At 37.1% G+C, this 22,513-nt stretch overlaps 1 protein-coding gene and 1 non-coding gene across 2 annotated transcripts; one reads left to right on the top strand and one right to left on the bottom strand.

Annotated features, from left to right (window-relative positions):
- The first annotated feature begins 1,513 nt into the window (after positions 1 to 1,513).
- On the top strand, positions 1,514 to 4,791 carry LOC130807769 (ras-related protein Rab11D). Its single transcript, XM_057673103.1, has 2 exons — positions 1,514 to 2,159; positions 3,899 to 4,791. The coding sequence occupies exons 1-2, from the start codon at positions 1,936 to 1,938 to the stop codon at positions 4,341 to 4,343; spliced, it is 669 nt and encodes a 222-aa protein (XP_057529086.1). The 5' UTR covers positions 1,514 to 1,935; the 3' UTR covers positions 4,344 to 4,791.
- A 3,184-nt stretch (positions 4,792 to 7,975) lies between these two features.
- Positions 7,976 to 8,083, bottom strand: LOC130809560 (small nucleolar RNA R71). Its single transcript, XR_009040862.1, has one exon. It is a non-coding gene; the product is annotated as a small nucleolar RNA R71 (small nucleolar RNA).
- Between the last annotated feature and the right edge of the window lie 14,430 nt (positions 8,084 to 22,513).

Raw genomic sequence — 22,513 nt, 5'->3', positions numbered from 1 at the left:
AATGCTGAGGTGGATGTGGAATAACATAATAGTGGATAGACTTAAGAACCAGGAGCTTAGATTGAAGTTTGGTGTTGCTCTACTATCTACAAATATGCGTGAAAATAGGTTAAGATGATTTGGACATGTGCAAAGAAAGACTCTCGATTTTCCCGTTAGAAGGATAAAAAGCATCATAGTGGAGGGTAAAAGAAGTCAGGAAGACCTAAGAAAACATGGGTTGAGCAAATAAAGAACGACTTGAGTGAATTGCGCCTCTCCGCGGACCTGACTAGGAATTATATAGGAATAGTTGGAGACGTCATATCCATATTTTAGACTACTGTCAGTTCTGTTAATTGCCTTCATGACCTGGTGTCTAGTTGCTTCTTACCCGCTCTGTTTTGTTTCTTTATTCTCTCATCATGGTTTTATTTTATCTATCTTTTATCTTTTATCTTTTTGTTTTTTATTTTTATTTTATTTTATGTAGACCTAGTCTTTTTCTGCAGGCAGGTATTCTCTTGAAACAATGTTGCCACTCATATTCTCTTATGCAGAGATTCTTCTGTTTGGGGGTAAAATCGACTGTTTTCCTCTAATTTTTCTTGTAAAGGAGGTACTGGTATGAATTGTCCGTTACCTTCTTTCACCCAGGCCCTGCTCTCAAGCGGGATATTGGGTATGATGGTGATGATAATAACGTGGAGTATTCTAAATGGGAAGAATATTAAAAAAAAAGATAATACTATAAAATTATCATCATCATCATAACCGTGTATTCCGCTCATAGCAAACTATGATCGTCTGGGAAGGGAAAAACGACGACAACTCATACTTATAAAGGAAAGTGGGGTCAAAGAGTCTCTCGGCTCGAGAAAGATCTTCACTGAGAGTGAAACCTATGACTACCAGAAAGCCTGCAACTTACAACACTCATTAACCATAGACAATAGATGATAAATAAATAAAAATAAAATACAAAAAATGAAAGAATAAAAGTAAAAAATGAGGTATTAGATAGAAACGATTAAAAGAATAAAAGTAAAATGAAATAAAATACTATAAAATTAGATTTGTCAAAATTTAATCCGACCCAAAATTGACTCAAACCCAATCGGAAATCAGTGAGTCAAACCCGAAAATGATTTGACTCGAAAATACCTAAAAAACTTTGTCAACCCCAATCGAAACCAAAACCCAATCGGTTTGACCTATTTTTAATTTCGCGTTATTATTTTCAGTTAGACATCAACATTTTAAGTCCCATATCATTATTTTTAGTAAGAAAATGTTTTCTTTAAAATAATAAAATTATATATATATATATATATATATATATATATATATATATATATATATATATATATATATATATATATTCAAAAGCCTTGACTGGTTGGGCCGACTTGAATCCAACAAGATATGACTCGAAACTGGACCAACCCAAAGTATCTGATTGAAAGTGACCCAACTCACAATTCACCCGACTGCTCATTTTAAGAAGGCTTAAAATTTTCAAAATCAGCAGAAATTAGAATCCGAGATCCATTGCCGTTTGTACAGCAAATATAGAGAGGTGTTAATTACAGCCAATAAAAGTCTGTGCTCCACATTGTTTCTTAATTTCTCCATGGACATTGATTATTCCACATTTTTACTCAACTTTCCTTTTGTTTTCCCAAAAGAAAAATAAAAAATAATTGTAATAATTATAAAATTCCAAGAAAAACATTCATTTACATTCTTCACACCCCTCTAAAAACTCCCCTCCAAATCAATTCACACTTTCCTCAAATCACACAACTCATTCTTACCAAAAATTGAAACTCACAAAAGTTCGCACCAATTTTCTTTCCCACTTCAAGATCTACCCCTTAAATTTCTCTAGTTTCCAACCCACTAAGTAGCAGCAAGTTTACCATCAACTAAGTGAGGAGAGAGAAAGAAGGAAACATGGCGGGCTATGGAGATTCAAGCCAAAAAGTGGACTATGTGTTTAAGGTAGTGCTTATAGGAGATTCAGCAGTGGGAAAGTCTCAGATTTTGGCTAGGTTTGCAAGAGATGAGTTTAGTTTGGATTCAAAAGCAACTATTGGTGTTGAATTTCAGACTCGGACTCTGGTCATTCAGCATAAAAGTGTCAAAGCTCAGATCTGGGATACTGCTGGCCAGGAACGGTAAATTCTTACTTCTTTTTATACTTTGGATTCATGGGTTTTAACTTTCATTATTCAATATAGTTTGATTTGATTATTTTCGTAATTAGTTCAAGAAATTTGATGTTTATGTTTTGTTAAAATTGATCTTGTTTACATTGAAGAAGCTTACTAGCTAGCTGATTTGAAATCGAGACTTTGGTAATTCTATGTATACCAATTGAATTTTAAAAGAAGTTGAGATTGTTTATGGTAATTTAATTATTGGGTTTAGATTGATTTATTGAAACTAGGATTGATGATGGATTTGAGGTTAATAATGAATTGTGTTGTGTTTCAAATGAATCAACCAGGATTACCTAATTATTGTTGAAAAGTTAGAGGGATCATTTGTGTATAGTAGAATCGTATTGTTATAGTATAACATATCGAGGGTTACAATCATTAGCCTTAGGCTTTTGGTTAAGAAGATTACCTAGTTATCATTGAAAAGTTGAGGTGATCATATGTGTATAGTAGAATTATAGAATCGTATTGTTTGAGTATAAGTATAACATTACCTAGTTATAGAATCGTATTGTTTAAGCTTCTGGTTGGAAAGATTACCTAGTTATTGTTGAAAAGTTGAAGTGATCATTTGTGTATAGTAGAATCGTGGAATCGTATAGATAGAGTTTAGGGAGTTCAAATCATTAGATTAAACTTTTGTTTGAGATGGTTCCTTAACAATCATAGTTTATTAGTTCACTTGATTAGCTACGTTTTTTATTCATTATGCTTCTAAGTCGTTGAATAAGTGGTCAAATGGGCAGAAGAAAGTTGTAAGAAATTCTTGCATTAGTAATTTTGACTTACCTTTAGGTGTTGATGATAATACCCTGGTTATTTATTGGAGTTTTAATATAGCAAATCTACCATACATCCATTCTACTTCGTTATAACCACACCGGTGTTCCAGATGACTACAATTTATCCAAGAAGGTGCGGTTTATCTCGAAAAAGTTCATTGAGTTCTGAGTGTAGCGTATGGGAGTATAATGTTTATGGAGTGATATGCTCGAGTATTGATAACCGCCACCATGTCTTTGTTTTTGACTCGGTCGATCTGTAATTACCACATTGATGGAAAGGGAAATGATAAAGAGGAGTAAGGGTAAGAGTATGGGTTGTAGTTATATGTTGTTTGGTATGAAAATATAAGGAAAATACTTACTTGATCTTAGAAAGGAAATTTGTTACATGACATAAATGAGTAGTAACAATATAAGGGTATCCATTACCTTCAAGAAAAGGGATTGGGTTAACCTAATATCATACCAAACAAAAAATGTGAAGTAATGGTAATTGAATCCCTTACTTGGTATTAAAAAGTTCATACCAAACAACTCCGGAGAGTATCCGATAACAGATTTCATGTGTAATTCACTTTCTTAATGAGCTCTAAGTTCCCTCAACATGTAATCTAAACATTACTGTGATATTTTTCACTCACTTTTTCGTTTGGGAAACTTTCATGAAGGGTCTGGCTGAAAATGTAACGTCCTTTACAAAACACTGGTGTTCGACTTGTCAAGTTCTATCCATTGAAGTCCGTCATGGGTTTAGTCTGAAGTCTTGACACTTCATTTTGAGTTAAAATAGCCAATTTTTGGCATTGACACTTTCAACACTTAAACCTATACAGTACGTGTTTGTGATTCATTAACACAATTTGGAAATACTTTGTCTGATTCATAAACACAACATGGAAATGCCAACAGGTACAGAGCTGTCACAAGTGCATATTACAGAGGTGCAGTTGGTGCATTATTGGTTTATGACATAACAAAACGCCAAACCTTTGAGCACATACCACGATGGCTGGATGAGTTACGAGGCCATGCTGACAAGAACATCGTCATTATGCTTGTTGGAAACAAATCTGATCTTGAGGATCAACGGGCAGTCGCAACAGAGGACGCTAAAGAGTTTGCTGAAAAGGAAGGCCTTTTCTTTCTCGAGACTTCAGCTCTCGAAGCAACAAATGTGGAAACAGCTTTTATTACGGTCTTGACCGAGATTTTCAATATTGTAAACAGGAAAACCTTGGCTGCCAATGAAGATCAGAGTAATGGCAATGCTGCATTATTACCCGGAAAGCAGATCTTAGTTCCGGGCCCTGCCCAAGAAATCCCAGCTAAGAAAGGAATGTGCTGTAGTTCATAATATTCTTATAAAATTTTGGTCATGTCTTGATCCCTCTATCAGTTAATGTCTTGCTTTTTGATGTTAGTTTGTTACTATATTTGCGAATGAAGATTGGGGAAGTGTTTTTTGACAATGAAGGAGTGTTGATTGTTGCTGAATTCGGAATGAGAAAACAAAGCAAGGAGGTATAGGCATAGCTAATCTTTCTTACGGATGATATAGTTATGTTTTGTATTTCATAGAAATTGGAAGTCGAAAGTGTGGCATTGATATCGTTTCTTCAATCGCTTGTTCTTATGGTTTTACCTTATTCAACCATGCCTGATTTTTAAATAATGTAGTAAATTTGATATTTAATGAAAAAGATATGGAGTATAACATTGTGGAACATTTTGATTTCATTTGAATAGTGTGAATATGTCAAGTCTTATTTTTGGTAGCACCACCCATATTATGACAATTCCAATATAATGGTTTTCTGTTATTCATTTTATATTGCCATTATTAAGGTGAAAAAATTCTTACATTGTTATTTAAAATAATACAAAATAAGTAAAATAAAAATTTAATTGATAATAAATACTTTTTTATTTAACTTCTTTTGTGTTATTTTAAATAATAATATGATAGTTTTTTTCATCTAAATAATATAAATATAAAATGAGTAGTACAGAGAAAATCTGAATATTATTCCCTTGTCATAAATAAAACCAAAAAGAAAGCTTAACAGGGCTGTCAATAATGAGCAGAGGATGGATTGAGATTGACCGACTATTAAATAGTGAATACCGACAGATGAAGAAGGACCACATGACTCGGAAGATCAAGCTTAAGATAATTGTGTCGCTTTCTACGCTCTGGGTTAAATTACACAGCTTTATGGGTTACGACTAGACCTATTCAAACCCGTCAATTATCGGACTTTTTGATTCGGTTATTTCTGTTTTTGATCGGTTTGAGTTGATCAGATGGATCTTGGGGTTTTTTTTAAAAAAAAATTAATTACTAAATTTTATCAAAAATATATAGAAATAAAAAATATTTTATATAAATAAGGACTATTATACTTTTTAAGGCTATAATATAGAAATAAAAACTCATAAAAACCAACAAGAAATATAATAATGTGAGAGTTTTCTCGTTTTGTTATTAAGTAAATTTTAAGTTACAATCAAGATGTTTTCGGTTGGGTTTTGGAGTCAATTTTTGACTGGTCTAGTTTTGGCCAACTCATTCAAACAAATATTACAAGACAACCATGAACTGCTATTCTGCTACATCTCACATGACAGGCTTACAGCCAAAGACCACTGTAGTGACATAACAGGATCTCAAGTCTTGGCCCTTTGGTATCACCTCGTTTATGATACAGTATGTTCGTATTCCTTAATTATAAGGATTCATTGACAATTATATCGAAAACTTTTTAGAAGTCTTGCATGATGTGAAGATGTCACTACGAGCTTATATGAATGTCGAACTAGTTTTGTACATATATCTTAGTACAAGTCGAGCTACAATATCACGAAACTGTGATTCCCTCAAATGTATGTAAAACAAACATGGCAAGAGGGGGGAAATGGAGAGATATCGGTTACTGATGTGTGTATTTTATATATTATTTTCTACCATGCTCCCATTGTATTTTCATAGCATTTCTCGCGTATTTTGCTCAATTTTCTATTGGTTTTTATGCTTGGTTGGAGTGTTTGTTTCTTATCTATTTTGTAGGTACAAAGCTCTAATTATACTAGGAATCGACTCTTGGAGCGAGATTTGCAAGTTGGAAGGTCATAAGCTACTCAAAGGTCATTTTTGTGCTGACCAGGTCTCATACCCAGGTGGGTTTCCTCATACCCGGCCGGGTGAGCCTCTCATACCCGGGTGGGTTTCCACATACCCGGCCGGGTTTGCACTTGATACTTAGAAGAATTTGAAGACGCTATTTGGAGGAAAAAGTTGCCACACGGACCCGGCCGGGTGAGCCTCTCATACCCGGGCGGGTTTCCACATACCCGGCCGGGTTTACTCCTGAACTTAGAAACTTTTTGATCTTTGAGATTTAGTTATGCCTCGTACCCGCCCGGGTTTCCACATACCCGGCCTGGTCAAGCAGTTATTTTTTTTTGTAACTTCCGTATCCTCCGATCTCTTTGGAGGAGGATATAAATAGCTTTTGAGGGGAATTTCCAGTTTTTGTTAAGTTTTTTTTTTCTCTGTTTTTGAGGGCTTGGTATTGAAGGGATTTCTCATATTACTTGGTTTGAGGGATTGTTAATCAACATTTCGATATTGTAATCTTAATTATATTGAAGGTATTAGTTTCAATTCTAATTTCTTGTTCTTGTTTATCGTTGTTATCTTTGAATGTTTGTTTCTACATTTAATTTGAATTTGATTTTCTCCATGGATTTCATTGTTGAATCTCTTGTTAGTTTTAATATGCTTAGTGAGTAGTTTTATTTCTAGGGCTTGGTGAAACTATGCAAAAGGTCATGATTCTTGTTTGATTTTAGGATTTAAATTTGGTTTGTCTAGGCGATTCAATTGATGGGTTTTAGATTGATTGCATGTTTGGCCGATTTGCAAGTTTTATTCGCTCAATTCTATAAACGAGAGTTGCGAGTTTGAGTGAACGATTTCCTTCTTTGAACAATTAAGCTTTAATCGCGATAGCTTGTTTTATTGTTTGATTGTCGAATTTGTTTGCGAGAGCAACATCTTCCTTCGCCTATATTCATTCCTATCCCAATTGTTGTTCATGAATCATGATCGATGCATAGTGAATCCTTTTAGCCCTAGGTTTTTAATTATTGAATTTTATTCATCTCGTGTTTTTTGCGTTCTACTTAGATAAACAAAAATCCAACATTTGATCGTTAGCAATAGTGAACTTGGTTCAAATTGTGACTTTATTTGTCCTTCCACAGTGGTTCGACCCTACTTTCCCAACTATACTAGTTAGGTGAATTAGGAATTATTTTTGGTAGTAAAACGACCTATCAAAATTTGGCGCCGTTGCCGGGGAAGGTCAACAATTTTACTTTTTGAATTTAGTGTTTGCTTTTGCTAACCCACTCGAGGAACAACTGTTCTTCGAGCGTATTTACGTTTGTTCTAGTGTTTTTGTGTATGACCAGGAGTACCAACAAGCAACCTTTGCTTTTTGATCCTGAGGTTGAGGCAACTGCTCGTAGAACACACGCAAGTGCGAAGAAAAGGAGGGCGGAGGCTCGTAAACAAGCTCAACAAGCCTCTCAATCTCTTGACATGGCAGGTCAGGCTCCCGAGAGAACTCTTAGGCAGTCTACACAGGCCAAGGCTAGCAATGTTACCGCGGGGATTAGGATGCCGACTACTAATGCTGGAAACTTTGACATCAAATCCCATGTTATGAATATGATCACGGGAAATCAGTTCTATGGCCTTGACAATGAAGAACCCGTCGATCATCTGCAGAAATTCCTTCAAGCATGTTCTCTACAAAAGATTACTGGGATGACTGACGACGAGCTCTACTTGTACCTCTTTCGTTTCTCTTTGGCAGGCAAGGCTCAACGTTGGTATAACTCTCTTCCCAAAACCATTACTACTTGGGCGCAACTGTCTGATGCTTTTCTAGTGAAGTATTATCCCGGTTATAAGACTCATGACTACAGAGTTAAGCTCTATAGTTTCTCACAAGATGCGGGGGAGACTTTTCATGATGCGTGGGAGAGATTCAAAGATTACCAATATATGTGCCCTCATCACGGTATTGAGAAGGAATTTCTTATGCAATCTTTTTATAATGGTCTTGATAATGAGACTAAGAGGATGGTAGATGGTGCGGCTGGCGGCTCTTTCATGAACAAACAAACTTCTGAGGCTATTTCACTCTTGGATACTCTTGCTGAAAATCAATGGAATAGCTCATCTAGGCGCGCAGCTCAAGCACCAAGGAAGGGGAAGCATGAAGTTGAAACTTATTCCCTTCTATCATCACAAATCTCAGCTTTGAATGCGAAAATCGATGGGATGCGCATGAATGCTAGTACATCTATGCCCGTCAATGCTATGGCTACCTCTAGCCAAGGTGGAGTTGCTTGTGATTATTGCGGTATGCATGGTCATTCTCTAATGGAGTGTTCTGTTAATCCCAATGGAGCTATGGGAGTACCAGAGCAAGTTAATGCTTTTCAAGCTCGTCCTCCTTTCAACAACAATAGCTACTATCCTGAAATTCGGAATCATCCTAACTTGTCATATCGCAGCAACAATGTGTTAAATCCTCAACAACAACACTTTCCACCACAAGCACCACAACAACAATATGGGCAACATCAGCAATTTCAGCCCAATCAAGGACCACCCGGTTTCCAAAGGCCTCCTCAAGGCCATCAACAGCAGCAATTTCAGAACCAACAACCCCAATCCGAATTGGGGGAATTGAAAAACATGATGGCCCAAATGGCCAAACAGCTTGAGCAACTCGGTACACACAATAAAATGCTTGAAACTCAAGTCGCTCAATTAGCTGCATCTAGCTCCTCTAGACAAGCAGGAGCATTGCCCGGCCAACCCACTCAACCACATGGCAAGGAGACCGCCAATGCAATCACTACAAGGAGCGGGTTGAGTTATGATGAGCCACCCATGCCTCGCAATGAAGAGTCAAATTCGAAAGATGTGGGCATTCCTGAAGTGGTTATTGATGAAGCACCTTCTGAGGCAGTGCACGAGAAAGAGAAAGCAAAAGAAGAGGCATTGCAAGTGCCTCCCATCACACTTCCTTTCCCCAACCGCCAATTGAAGAACAAACTTGACAAGCAGTTCGGTAAGTTCTTGGAGGTGGTTAAGAATTTGCAGGTAACAGTTCCTTTTACTGAATTAATCACACAATTTCCTACTTATGCTAAATTCATGAAGGACATATTGACTAAGAAAAGAGCTTTTAGTGAGGTGGAAACGGTTGCTTTTACTGAACAATGTAGTGCTTTGCTACAAAATAAATCCCCTCCAAAACTGAAAGATCCTGGTAGTTTCTCCATCCCCTGTCACATTGGGACACTGTTTATTGATAAAGCTTTATGTGATTTAGGAGCTAGTGTCAGTGTAATGCCTTTTTCTGTCTGTTCTAAACTGAAAATGGGAGATCTAAAAGTCACCAATATTACTTTACAAATGGCCGACCGTTCTGTTAAATATCCTTTGGGTATTTTAGAGGACGTCCCTGTTAGGGTAGGTAAGTTTTATATCCCTGTTGATTTTGTTGTTCTAGATATGGAGGAAGATCGACAAATTCCTATTATTTTAGGAAGACCTTTCCTTCATACGGCAGGAGCAGTTATTGATGTGAAAAATGGTAGACTTACACTTTCTGTGGGGGATGACAATGTAACTTTCAATTTGAGCAATGCTTTGAAAGGTCCCATGCTTGAGGAAAAATGCTATGCTATTGATGTAGTTGATGTGATTTGTCATGATAACTTGCCCCTAACTCTTATGAAAGATCCTTTGGAGGCCGTTCTTTGTCTTGAATCTTCTACAGGTGATGCTAGCATTTGGAAGACTGAAATTGATGCTATTGAACAAGCTCTTTGTAATGAAGAGCTTAGTCACAGCAAGAGCAAGAGAGTGCAGAGGTTAGTTCGACCTGTATGCAAAGTTGAGGTAAAGAAGCCCGAACTAAAACCTCTCCCTTCCCATCTTAAGTATGTTTTTCTTGATGAGCAAGAGCTCCATCCTGTTATCGTCAGCGCTACACTTAATGATGCCCAACTTTACCAACTTTTGGATGTTCTGAAAACTCATAAGAAGGCCATTGGATATAGTGTTGATGATTTGAAAGGTATTAGTCCCGACTTTTGCATGCATAGGATTCATTTAGAAGAAGATCACAAGCCTTGTATTCAACCACAAAGGCGCTTAAACCCTAACATGCAAGAAGTCGTGAAAAGTGAGGTATTGAAACTACTTGACGCAGGCATTATTTTTCCTATTGCTGCATCTAAGTGGGTAAGTCCTGTGCAAGTGGTTCCAAAAAAAGGTGGGATGACTGTTGTTAAAAATGATAAAAACGAATTAATTCCCACTAGAACTGTCACTGGTTGGCGCATGTGCATTGATTACAGGAGACTGAATTTAGCTACTCATAAGGATCATTTCCCTCTCCCCTTCATTGATCAAATGCTTGAAAGGTTAGCTTGTCATAAATATTTTTGTTATTTGGATGGTTATTCTGGATTCTTCCAAATTCCCATTCACCCTGATGACCAAGAGAAGACAACATTCACTTGTCCTTATGGTACTTTTGCATATCGTAGAATGCCATTTGGGTTATGTAATGCACCAGCTACTTTCCAGCGTTGAATGATGAGCATTTTCTCTCATTTCATAGAGTCTATCATGGAAGTTTTTATGGATGACTTTAGTGTGTATGGTAGTTCTTTTGAATCTTGTTTGGCTAATCTCACTAAAGTTTTGAAAAGATGTGAAGAATGTAATTTGGTTTTAAATTGGGAGAAGTGTCACTTTATGGTGACTGAGGGTGTGGTTCTTGGCCACATTATTTCTGATAAGGGCATACAGGTAGATCGAGCCAAGGTACAGGTGATTGAGCAATTACCACCACCAGTCAATGTGAAAGGGGTAAGGAGTTTCCTTGGCCATGCGGGGTTTTACCGCCACTTTATTCAAGATTTTTCTAAAATTGCTAAACCACTAACCCAACTTATTCTTAAAGATGCACCTTTTGACTTTACTGAGGAATGTGCTGAGTCTTTTAACAGGATAAAGCAAGCTCTCATAACCGCACCCATCATTCGCCCTCCCGATTGGGAACTCCCATTCGAGATTATGTGCGATGCAAGTGATTTTGCGGTTGGAGCTGTGCTCGGTCAAAGAAAGGACAAGGTCTTGCATGCCATTTATTATGCTAGCAAGACTTTGGATGAGGCTCAGGTCAACTACGCCACCACTGAGAAGGAACTTTTAGCTGTTATTTATGCCTTAGAAAAATTTAGATCATATCTTCTGGGTTCCAAGGTTATTGTGTATACTGACCATGCAGCTTTAAAGTACCTTCTTGCTAAGAAGGAAGCCAAACCAAGGCTTATTAGGTGGATTCTCTTACTTCAGGAGTTCGATATTGAGATTCGTGATAAGAAAGGAGCAGAGAATGTAGTTGCAGACCACCTGTCTAGAATCAGGTATGATGATGGTAAGATCTCCTCCTCTATTGATGATTCATTTCATGATGATCAGTTGTTTGCAGTCACATCACAGGGTCCGTGGTTTGCGGATTATGCTAACTATGTGGTAGGCGGTATTTTGCCTCCTGATTTGTCCTACCAACAAAAGAAAAGGTTCTTGCATGATGTTAGATATTATTTTTGGGATGATCCTTTTCTTTTCCGTGAGTGTGCAGATGGAATTTATCGCAGGTGCATTCCTGAGTGGGAAGTCCATGGGATCCTCCAGCGCTGTCACAGCTCACCCTATGGGGGACATCATGGGCCAGATAAAACCGTTCGCAAGCTGAATGAGTCTGGTTTCTTTTGGCCCACGATGTTCAAGGATGCTCAGTCTTTTGTTATGTCATGTGATTCTTGCCAGAGGACCGGCAACATTTCGAGGCGGCATGAGATGCCCCAAACTGGTATTCTTGAGGTCGAAATTTTTGACGTTTGGGGTGTCGATTATATGGGACCTTTCCCATCTTCTCATAGGAATTGCTACATTTTGGTCACTGTCGACTATGTCTCTAAGTGGGTTGAAGCAATCGCATCTCCTACCAATGATTCTAAAGTGGTCATCCGACTTCTAAGCAAGGTCATATTTCCGAGATTTAGGGTTCCTAGAGCTCTCATTAGTGATGGTGGTTCGCATTTTCATGAACGAAAGTTAGATTCTCTTCTCAAGAAGTATGGAGTTTATCATCGTACTGGACTTGCATATCATCCCCAAACAAGCGGTCAAGTTGAGATTTCCAACCGCGAAATCAAATCTATACTGGAAAAGGTGGTTGCAAAGTCTAGGAAAGATTGGAGTATGAAGCTTGATGACACGCTTTGGGCCTACAGAACAGCTTTCAAAACACCTATTGGCACTTCCCCATATCGGCTTGTGTACGGAAAATCCTGTCATCTTCCCGTCGAGCTAGAGTACAAAGCTCATTGGGCAATTCGCGAGCTTAACATGGATAACAAACTGGCAGGGGAGAAGAGGCTACTTCAACTTAATGAGTTGGATGAGTTTCGATTGTCCGCCTATGATAGTGCTCGGATTTACAAGGAGAAAACTAAGAAATGACATGATAAGAAGATCCTCCCAAGAGAGTTTGCAAAAGGAGATAAGGTGTTATTGTTCAATTCTCGACTCAAGCTCTTTCCCGGAAAGCTAAAGTCTAGATGGTCCGGTCCTTTTTTGGTTACTAATGTGAATAAGTTCGGCTCCGTGGAATTGAAAAATGAGAAAGGTGATGTTTTCAAGGTCAATGGACAACGCTTAAAGCTTTACCATGAAGGAAATGTGGTTGGAACGATGGAAGTTATCCACCTTCATCCTTCTTCCTCCTCTTAAATTGGTCGAACAAGAGGGTCGTGCGGGACCTCAAAAAAAAACCAGCACTTGTCGGGAGGTAACCCGATTTGAGAGTTCACATTATTTCAAAAAAAAAAAAAAAAAAAGAGAGAAGAAAAAAATCACAACACACGGACCCGCCCGGGTTACACTTCCCCCGCCCGGGTCCGTCCCACTCCCTCACCTTATATAATTTTTTTTTTCTCCTTTTTCCTTACCCTCATTCCGACACCCGCCCGGGTCCGCTCACCACCCTCACCGTTTATTTATTTATTTTTTTTTTCTTTTTTCCTTTCCCTCATTCACATTTCACTCACCACTTCATCTCCTTCCTCCATCACTTTCTCTCTCTTCCTCCATTACTCTCAACCTTCCTAAATCTCCTTCCTCAAATTCTCCATTTTTCATTCATCAAAAATACCTAAAAATTTCATCATCCTCTTCCTCTTCTCATTCTCTTTCCCATTCACTAAATTTTTTTCATCAATTCCTCCATTCCTTTAAATCCCCATCTTTTCACATTTCTCTTTTTATACTTATATTTTTCACATTCAAACTACATTAACCCACTTCCTACTACTTTCTTCTTACCCATTCTTTTATTCTACTCATCCACCCATCAATTTCAAAAAAAAAAAAAAAAAAAAACGGGAGTACAATGTCAAGCAAGCGGGCACGAGCTTCGGGGTCTACCTCACAACCTATAGTTCCAGCCATTGAGCGCGATGATGATTTTCCAGACGTTATTTTCTGCAATGAGGATCAACGACAAAAGTTTCAACATCTCAAAGGGCGCATTGTGTCATCTAAGTGGATCGATCGTTCGGCACTCGAACGATTAGGTATTATCGAACCCACCCGTGATTTATTTGCTTCTCTTGGATTGTCTACTTTGTTTAATGCATGTCATAACACTCATGAGCATCTTACACTAGAATTTGTTAGTTCATTGTGGGAAGATGTTAGTGATAGGAGCAAACCTAAGTTACGGTTTCGGCTGCATAACCGGAATTTTTCCTTGACCATTTCGCAATTAGCTAAATGTTTTGGCCTCCCTACGGGAGGAGATTTGCGAATACCCCAGGGAGGTGAGGCATGTGACTTATTTCGTCGTTTAACTGGACTGACCAATGTTAACACATCACACATGCATATTAATCAAGTTCATCATCCATGTGTGCGTGTGTGTTTGAAATTCTTCAGTACTTGTCTGTTTGGTCGAGCCGACCCTCACTCTGCTCGTAGTTTGGATTTAAACATTTTGGCTAAGTATTTCTTGGCGGGACATACAGATATCAATATTAACATTCCTGTTTTCCTTTGGAAACACCTGTTATCTATTTCCCGCCATGCACTATCTTCGAGCCAGGATGTTGTTATTGGGGGTTTGGTCACTCGCATCGCAACTAAATTTCAAATTCCTAATGATGCGGTTGTTCGTGCTGATTGTTTATTGTCTTTACAGCACCTTTGTCAATGTGGTTATTTGGTGGAGGGTAGTCAGGGGGGTTTTCGGTGGAAAATTCATTCCCGTCCCCCCTTTTATATTGATATGCCGACAGAGGATTTACCATCTTTGGAGCCCAACCGGGCTCATTACTTATTTCCTGCGGCTTTCCCTGCTGAGTCCTCTGGAGCTCGTACGGGACCTCCGCTGGGACCATCTCCGGTGGCTCCCCAAGGGTACTCCCCTTTTGAACAGCTCATGATCGATAATTTTAATGTTATGCAATTGTCTCAGCAGCAAATGGCCGCCCAATTAACCTCTTTGGACACTCGATTCACTCACTTCGAGCTCCAATCTCAGGCTGCTTTTCGACCACTGCTTGACTATCATCATCAGCAAGGTCATTTTCATGCCGATGTTCAGTATCCTTATTGGTATTCTCCCCCTCCCACCTATCAGGATGATGACGATGATGATGAGCAGCAGGATAATGATTTTGACCCCATGGGTTAGTGGGCTCTTGCCCCCTTCACAAACTCTGTGGACAGTGCTTGATTTAGCTTGGGGGGGGGGGGGGGGGGGGGGGAGTCTTGATTGTCTTGATCGTTGCTTTGGCTTACTCTCTTGTATATATTCTACTGCTTTTAATGTAGTTGTTTTGGTTGGAGTTCGTTGTTTCTCTCCTTTTGCAGGTTTTTTTGCAAGTCATACTTTGGACAACGCGATGATCTTCTGTACTTCAGCTTGCATTAGGAAGTTAATTGGTGAGATCTTCCCAACTCTTTTCATAATTTAGCTTTAAGTGTTTTTATTGCTTTCTTAGGATTGTTGCATGGTTTGTACCACTCATTAGGAGTGGGAGTTTACATGTGACCAAAAATATTGTATTGCATTCTTAGTCGTAATGTTTTTCTTTCTCCCTCGATGCCCCTTTGGATCTCTTTGACAAAGTATGTTTCCCTGTGCCCTATGGTTGAAATTTTTAACACTTGTGATTGCTGAGACTGGTCATTGTAGACTTTTGGATTCTTTTTCCGATTCCTTAGTATTATTGAAACTTGTGTTTTTGAGCATTATTATCTATTGTTTGGAACAAGGAAGAGTTTACCTTATAAGGATTTGGACTTTGATTTCTATCTCACTATTTTCTTCTTGAGCGATTAGTTCCTGGTGTATCACTGATCTCCATTTTGGCTTGGTACTGGTCTTGTTAGCTATGTAATTGCATGATGAGTATGATAGAAGGCCCTCACTTGCTAGAAGCCGTGCAAAATTGTTTTCAAAGTCATGATTTGCCATTTGATCCTTTATTTTATTTTCCATTTGATCCTTTATTTTAAGCCCTACATTTTCTTTCATAACTAACCGCATTATAAACCTTTTAACCCTATTTGATCAACCCAAGTCTAGCTTGGGGGAGCAATTGGTTAGTTAGTGGCGGTATATATTCTGTCATTTGGCTCACATTTACGTGCATGGGGTACTTAAGTTAGGTTGATTATTTCCTCATTGTTGGAGTGTGCTTATCTAGTTTGTCATATATCATCATCTTCTTCATTGTTCATATTCATTCAAAAAAAAAAATAAATAAAAAAAAAATAAAAAATAAAAAAAGAGGAGAAAAAAAACCCTCTTGGTTTGTCATATGTTACCATCTTTTCATTATTCATATTTATGTAGTTTCAATATCAAAAAAAAAAAAAAAAAAGAAGAGAGGAGAAAAAAACCCTCTTGGTTTGTCATATGTTACCATCTTTTCATTATTCATATTTATGTAGTTTCAATTCTAAAAAAAAAAAAAGAAAAAAAAAAAAAGAGGAAAAATTTGTCTCATATCTTTTATATTATTGTACATTTTCGCCTTTGCAAGTTGTGAATCTCTTATCGTTTTGATGATGATATGACGGTGCTTTCCATTTGTTGGGTTGGTTCGGTAGTTATGAGTTGAAGTTATTTGGAGTTGTTTTAGCCTCATCTTTAGGCTACGTTACTTTTTAGATTATGCTCCCCCAAAATAGACTTTCAGCTCGCATATTTTCAAATTGAATCCTACCTTTGACCAAAACCCCATTACAAGCTTAATAAAGACCTTCTTGACAATCACGCAGTTATATGTGCTTCCTCGATTTAATATCTTGCCAAGATTTAAGAGTATGTGATGCATTTCGAGTCGACTTCTATAGGTCGAGTGATATTATTTCCCTTTTAAACACATGAGTGTTGTTCAGATGGGAGGGTGCCTTATTAGCATTTTAGGCTACAAAAATTCATTCATATGCACATCTTTTGCATATTTGTGGGCGGAGAGCGATCGAGTACATTTTATACTCGCCACAGATAGAGGAGTGTCACCCGTGAGAGCTCTTTCCTTGATTTCTCGTTATTCTTTAGTGATAAGGCTTGAATTCGCTTGTATGATATTTTACTCTTGGATTGGTATTGAACTATTTGAATGCTTTGATTGAGAGGATGTGATCACGAGTGTTTTGCGATGTTGATTTTATAGGGTGAAGCATACTTTTATTCTTAGAACCTTGTCTTGTTTGCTTGAGGACAAGCAAAGGTTCGGCTCGGGGGAGTTTGATGTGTGTATTTTATATATTATTTTCTACCATGCCCCCATTGTATTTTCATAGCATTTCTCGCGTATTTTGCTCAATTTTCTATTGGTTTTTATGCTTGGTTGGAGTGTTTGTTTCTTATCTATTTTGTAGGTACAAAGCTCTAATTATACTAGGAATCGACTCTTGGAGCGAGATTTGCAAGTTGGAAGGTCATAAGCTACTCAAAGGTCATTTTTGTGCTGACCAGGTCTCATACCCGGGTGGGTTTCCTCATACCCGGCCGGGTGAGCCTCTCATACCCGGGTGGGTTTCCACATACCAGGCCGGGTTTGCACTTGATACTTAGAAGAATTTGAAGACGCTATTTGGAGGAAAAAGTTGCCACACGGACCCGGCCGGGTGAGCCTCTCATACCCGGGCGGGTTTCCACATACCCGGCCGGGTTTACTCCTGAACTTAGAAACTTTTTGATCTTTGAGATTTAGTTATGCCTCGTACCCGCCCGGGTTTCCACATACCCGGCCTGGTCAAGCAGTTATTTTTTTTTGTAACTTCCGTATCCTCCGATCTCTTTGGAGGAGGATATAAATAGCTTTTGAGGGGAATTTCCAGTTTTTGTTAAGTTTTTTTTTTTCTCTGTTTTTGAGGGCTTGGTATTGAAGGGATTTCTCATATTACTTGGTTTGAGGGATTGTTAATCAACATTTCGATATTGTAATCTTAATTATATTGAAGGTATTAGTTTCAATTCTAATTTCTTGTTCTTGTTTATCGTTGTTATCTTTGAATGTTTGTTTCTACATTTAATTTGAATTTGATTTTCTCCATGGATTTCATTGTTGAATCTCTTGTTAGTTTTAATATGCTTAGTGAGTAGTTTTATTTCTAGGGCTTGGTGAAACTATGCAAAAGGTCATGATTCTTGTTTGATTTTAGGATTTAAATTTGGTTTGTCTAGGCGATTCAATTGATGGGTTTTAGATTGATTGCATGTTTGGCCGATTTGCAAGTTTTATTCGCTCAATTCTATAAACGAGAGTTGCGAGTTTGAGTGAACGATTTCCTTCTTTGAACAATTAAGCTTTAATCGCGATAGCTTGTTTTATTGTTTGATTGTCGAATTTGTTTGCGAGAGCAACATCTTCCTTCGCCTATATTCATTCCTATCCCAATTGTTGTTCATGAATCATGATCGATGCATAGTGAATCCTTTTAGCCCTAGGTTTTTAATTATTGAATTTTATTCATCTCGTGTTTTTTGCGTTCTACTTAGATAAACAAAAATCCAACATTTGATCGTTAGCAATAGTGAACTTGGTTCAAATTGTGACTTTATTTGTCCTTCCACAGTGGTTCGACCCTACTTTCCCAACTATACTAGTTAGGTGAATTAGGAATTATTTTTGGTAGTAAAACGACCTATCAGTTACCTACATGTCAATAGTCGTTTCTTCCTTCATATTAACGAGATTCTAACCTTCTGCCTTCATGTCAGTGTACCTCAGGCTAGAAGCTCCTCCGTTCGCTTCCCCGTTTTGGGGTTCAGTTGTCTGAGCTATATTACCAGTTTGCATGCGCTTATATCAAGTCTTTGAAGCAGATCTTGACAGTCGAGTGATGTCACCATCACATTTAAATTCGATCTCCCCTTCCAACAGCAAATTGCTATTGTGGATGAAACATTTTGGCTAAGAACGGATGATACGCAATCAGCTGCAAGCAACGACATGAAAGACAAAACCAAAGCTTCTATCCGCAATACGTAACAAGTGATCATAATGAGAGTACATCAAACAAACATTTTTTTTAAACCTACAACACTACATCACAGTCAAGGTTTGATCGATTTGTATTGTAAGAGCTGCTTAAAATCAACAAGGGGCGCAAGAACAATTTGCTTGGTTATGTATAGGAACAGTAGGGGCAACCCTTCAGATAATATACGATGTCTAGATGCTGTGGATGACCGATCCTTTGAAGTCTGCCTTTTCTGTGATTCATAAAAGAAAATTCCATAATAAAATAACTCTTCAAAAATAGAAAATACCTTGGTAAAAATTTAAATGTTTAGTCGCCTGGTTAACGCAATCGTAGAAAAAATCGACTCAGTGACTTCTATCTGAACTGACTTCCCTAAAGCTCAACTCACTTTCGATCAGCTTAGCTGAAGAACGATACACCCCGAGGGTATTAATAAAAATTCAAATGCTAACCAAAACATTTAGGAAGTTTAGAGTCCCCAAATATAACTGACTACTTGTAAAAAATCTTATTTTTCCCATTTGCCTTGGTTCTGTAGCTTCCTCTTCACCTTAACTTTTTTGAATCACTTTCTTTTACTTCCAGCTCTTATTGATCTTCTGATCCTTCATCTTACACTGTATTACTAAGCTCATTGTCCAAAGAACCAGCATGTGTTTCTTTATCCTCTATTGAAATTACTTCACACAATTTTGCTTCCGAAATATCGTCTAAATTGCTTGCTTCAGCACATTCTTCCTCTTTATGAAGCAATTGTTCAGTTGAACCACAGTTTTTGCTTGAATTTTAGATTCAACAAGTGCTCAAGTCTGGCCAGGGTTAGAAACTACTTTTTGGCCAGGTTAAAGTTTTGATTACCATGGTAGATAGTCAAGCTAGCTCACACAAATGCAACATTCAGAGCAAGATAACTGCGAGTCTGATATTCAGATCTACCAGGAAAACGAGAACGTTTGTGAAAGACGACAATAAAGAAGGCTCCAGTATTCTTATCGTGAGGCACAATTCTCAAGCAATGTCCCAGTAGGAAACTAGAAACTTCATTATCATTAACTTCAGGAAGCGATGCAGTGTCACTCATAATGGGCTCTACAGAGCATTCAGCATCCACATTCCCCTCACCATCCTGAATAGCATGTAGAAAGATGACCATGGCTCCTTTATGACAAATTTAGGACTATTGCTGTTCGACAAAGTCACATGTCTCTTCATTATAAATTACGAAAAAAGCTGCTCGATTGGCTGCTTATCCTTATAATAATTGTAATGTCAAATAAGTAGGCTTAGAGAAAAGTTAAATCATCAATGTACATAGAAGAAAAACATCGCTCACCCTAACATAATCAATTCATAAGAAGCACCTTTTCTTCCTCTGTTAAATTGGAAATTTCTTGGGGAGAGGTATTCTATAATTCTTGATTCACAAAACACTGGAAGTGTTTCAGAATAAGATATTAACAACTTCCATTTTCCCTCAAACCCCAAGCAATCTTCTCAAAGTGACATAATACATCATATTACCAACATTTCAATGTTTTAAACATAACTCCATAGATTTCAGCCAAGAACTTGAAATGACAGCTAGATTAGAGTCTAAGTTCAAAACTCAAACTCTAATATCATCAAGATCGAAGATATGAAAGTATCTTGATGAACTAATATGAATTTCAATGAAAATGACAATGTTTAAAGGAAATAAAATGCAAACAAATGACACAAGTATTTACGTCCTTCAAGGTATGTAGTATCTTGTTTATACTATAATAATGGAGTATAATAATTGTTGCAATGAAGTATTACAATTGAGAGTAAGAGATTCAAAGGCTATCACTAATGGAAAAAAAATGTATCTGCTGCGTGTCATTTGCTGCGGTTTTTTTTATATACGCAGCAATAAATAGGAAAAAGAATTTAGAGAAAAAAAAAAACCTATTAAATGCTGCGGTTTCTTCATAGACCGCAGCAAATAAGCATTGAAGACACTCAAATGCTGCGGCAGCAAATAAGACACTCAAATGCTGCGGTTGGTGCTTTGCCCGCAGCAAATAGTACACGAAGAAATCAAATGCTGCGGTTCTATGACTGCAGCAAATAATCCACGAATAAAATGGCGCCTTCTAAATTTTAATGTATATTTTCATGAGAAACCCTTCTGTTTCATTATACCACAAACGACCACAGTACACGCACAAACACAACGGTTTTCTTCTCCGTCCAGACTTCAAACTTCAAAGTTCTACTGTTCTTGTTCATCATCAAACTTCAAACTTCGAATTTTCATAAACCCCCTACTATTCTTCTATTGTTCTTGTTCATCATCATTCTTCAAAACCGTTTGAAACCAAAGGCATTTGGTCTTGTTCATCTTCAAAACTCACGAATTAAGGTATTATTTCTCTTTTTAATTTCAATACATACGAAAAACCTTTAAAATGTGGTTTGTTAATCTACTGCATACGAAAAACCTTCAAAACTTAAAGGTCTTGTTCATCTAATACTGCTTTAAAAATTATTGCATACGAATTAAGGTATTATTATATTTCTCTTTTTAATGTGGTTTGCAAGGTCAATACATACGGAAATTAGTGCTAATTTTTTTTTCTTTGTAGATTATTACACAACCCACGAAATCATGGTAATTTCTATTTGTTTTGTAAATTTGCAAGTTTATATTTTTATTGTTTCACTTGTAATTTAGTAATTTAGTTAAAAATGTGGTTTGTTAATTAATTATTTGCATATTTAGTAATTATTTGTGAATGTGGTTTGTATAGTTTGTTAATTATTCGCATATTTTGTTAAAAATGTGATTTGTTGTTATACTTGTCTTTAATTATTAGAATTAGAATACTTATATTTCTAAGGTTAAATGATTTAATTTTATTATTTATATTTTGAATGTTATATTTCTAAGGTTATACAATGTTAGTTATTCAAAGTATATATTTTTAGGGTTAAATATGTTTGTTATAAATAAGTATATATGTTTAAAAGTTGTGTATTAATTTTGTTTTGAATTAATTAATCACACTAATTTTGTTTTGAATTAATTAATCCTAGTGAGCTGTGTGCACCACATTCATGGTTCTTGGGCTTTGATGGATTGGTCCATGTAAAAAGATCACGTTTCCATGGTTGTTTGGCTCCAAGTATCCTTGGTTAAGGCTCAGACCACGCGGCAAGGTAGGCTAGTCAGCAAGTAGGCTGCTGTCCTTAACTGCCCTCTTTGTTGTTTCTTGGTTTGGTATTGTTAGTTCAAACTTGGTTTGTTTTGCACGAAACTTGGCACACAACACTATTTGGTATATATTATTGGGTTGAAATGGTTAGAATTGAAAATCATAGTCATATGCTAGAAATTACGTGTTAAGTTGCGATTTTAAGGGTTTTAAAGCGTTTTTGGCACTTTTGCGCATAAAGTAGCTCAAACTTGGTTTGTTTTGCTAAAAACTTGGCACACATTACTATTTGGTATATATTATTGTGTTGAAGTGGTTAGAATTTAAAATTATAGTCAAATGCTAGAAATTACGTGTTAAGTTGCGATTTTATGGGTTTTTAAGCGTTTTTGGCACTTTTGCGCATAAAGTAGTTCAAACTTGGTTTGATTTGCACGAAACTTGGCACACAACATTATTTGGTATATATTATTGTTTTGAAGTGGTTAGAATTGAAAATCATTGTCATATGCTAGAAATTATGTGTTAAGTTGCGATTTTAAGGGTTTTTAAGCGTTTTTGGCACTTTTGCGCATAAAGTAGCTCAAACTTGGTTTGTTTTGCACGAAACTTGGCACACAACACTATTTGGTATATATTATTGTGTTGAAGTGGTTAGAATTGAAATTCATAGTC

Source organism: Amaranthus tricolor, chromosome 3 (assembly GCF_026212465.1).
Source record: "Amaranthus tricolor cultivar Red isolate AtriRed21 chromosome 3, ASM2621246v1, whole genome shotgun sequence".
Lineage (NCBI taxonomy): Eukaryota > Viridiplantae > Streptophyta > Magnoliopsida > Caryophyllales > Amaranthaceae > Amaranthus > Amaranthus tricolor.
This window is presented reverse-complemented; position numbering and strand designations above follow the sequence as displayed.

Excerpts from the sequence above, each read along its gene's own strand:
- LOC130807769 (XM_057673103.1), top strand. The coding sequence starts at position 1,936 with ATGGCGGGCTATGGAGATTCAAGCCAAAAAGTGGACTATGTGTTTAAG. Across the intron at positions 2,160-3,898 it reads GATACTGCTGGCCAGGAACG|GTACAGAGCTGTCACAAGTG; the intron begins GTAAATTCTTAC and ends AAATGCCAACAG.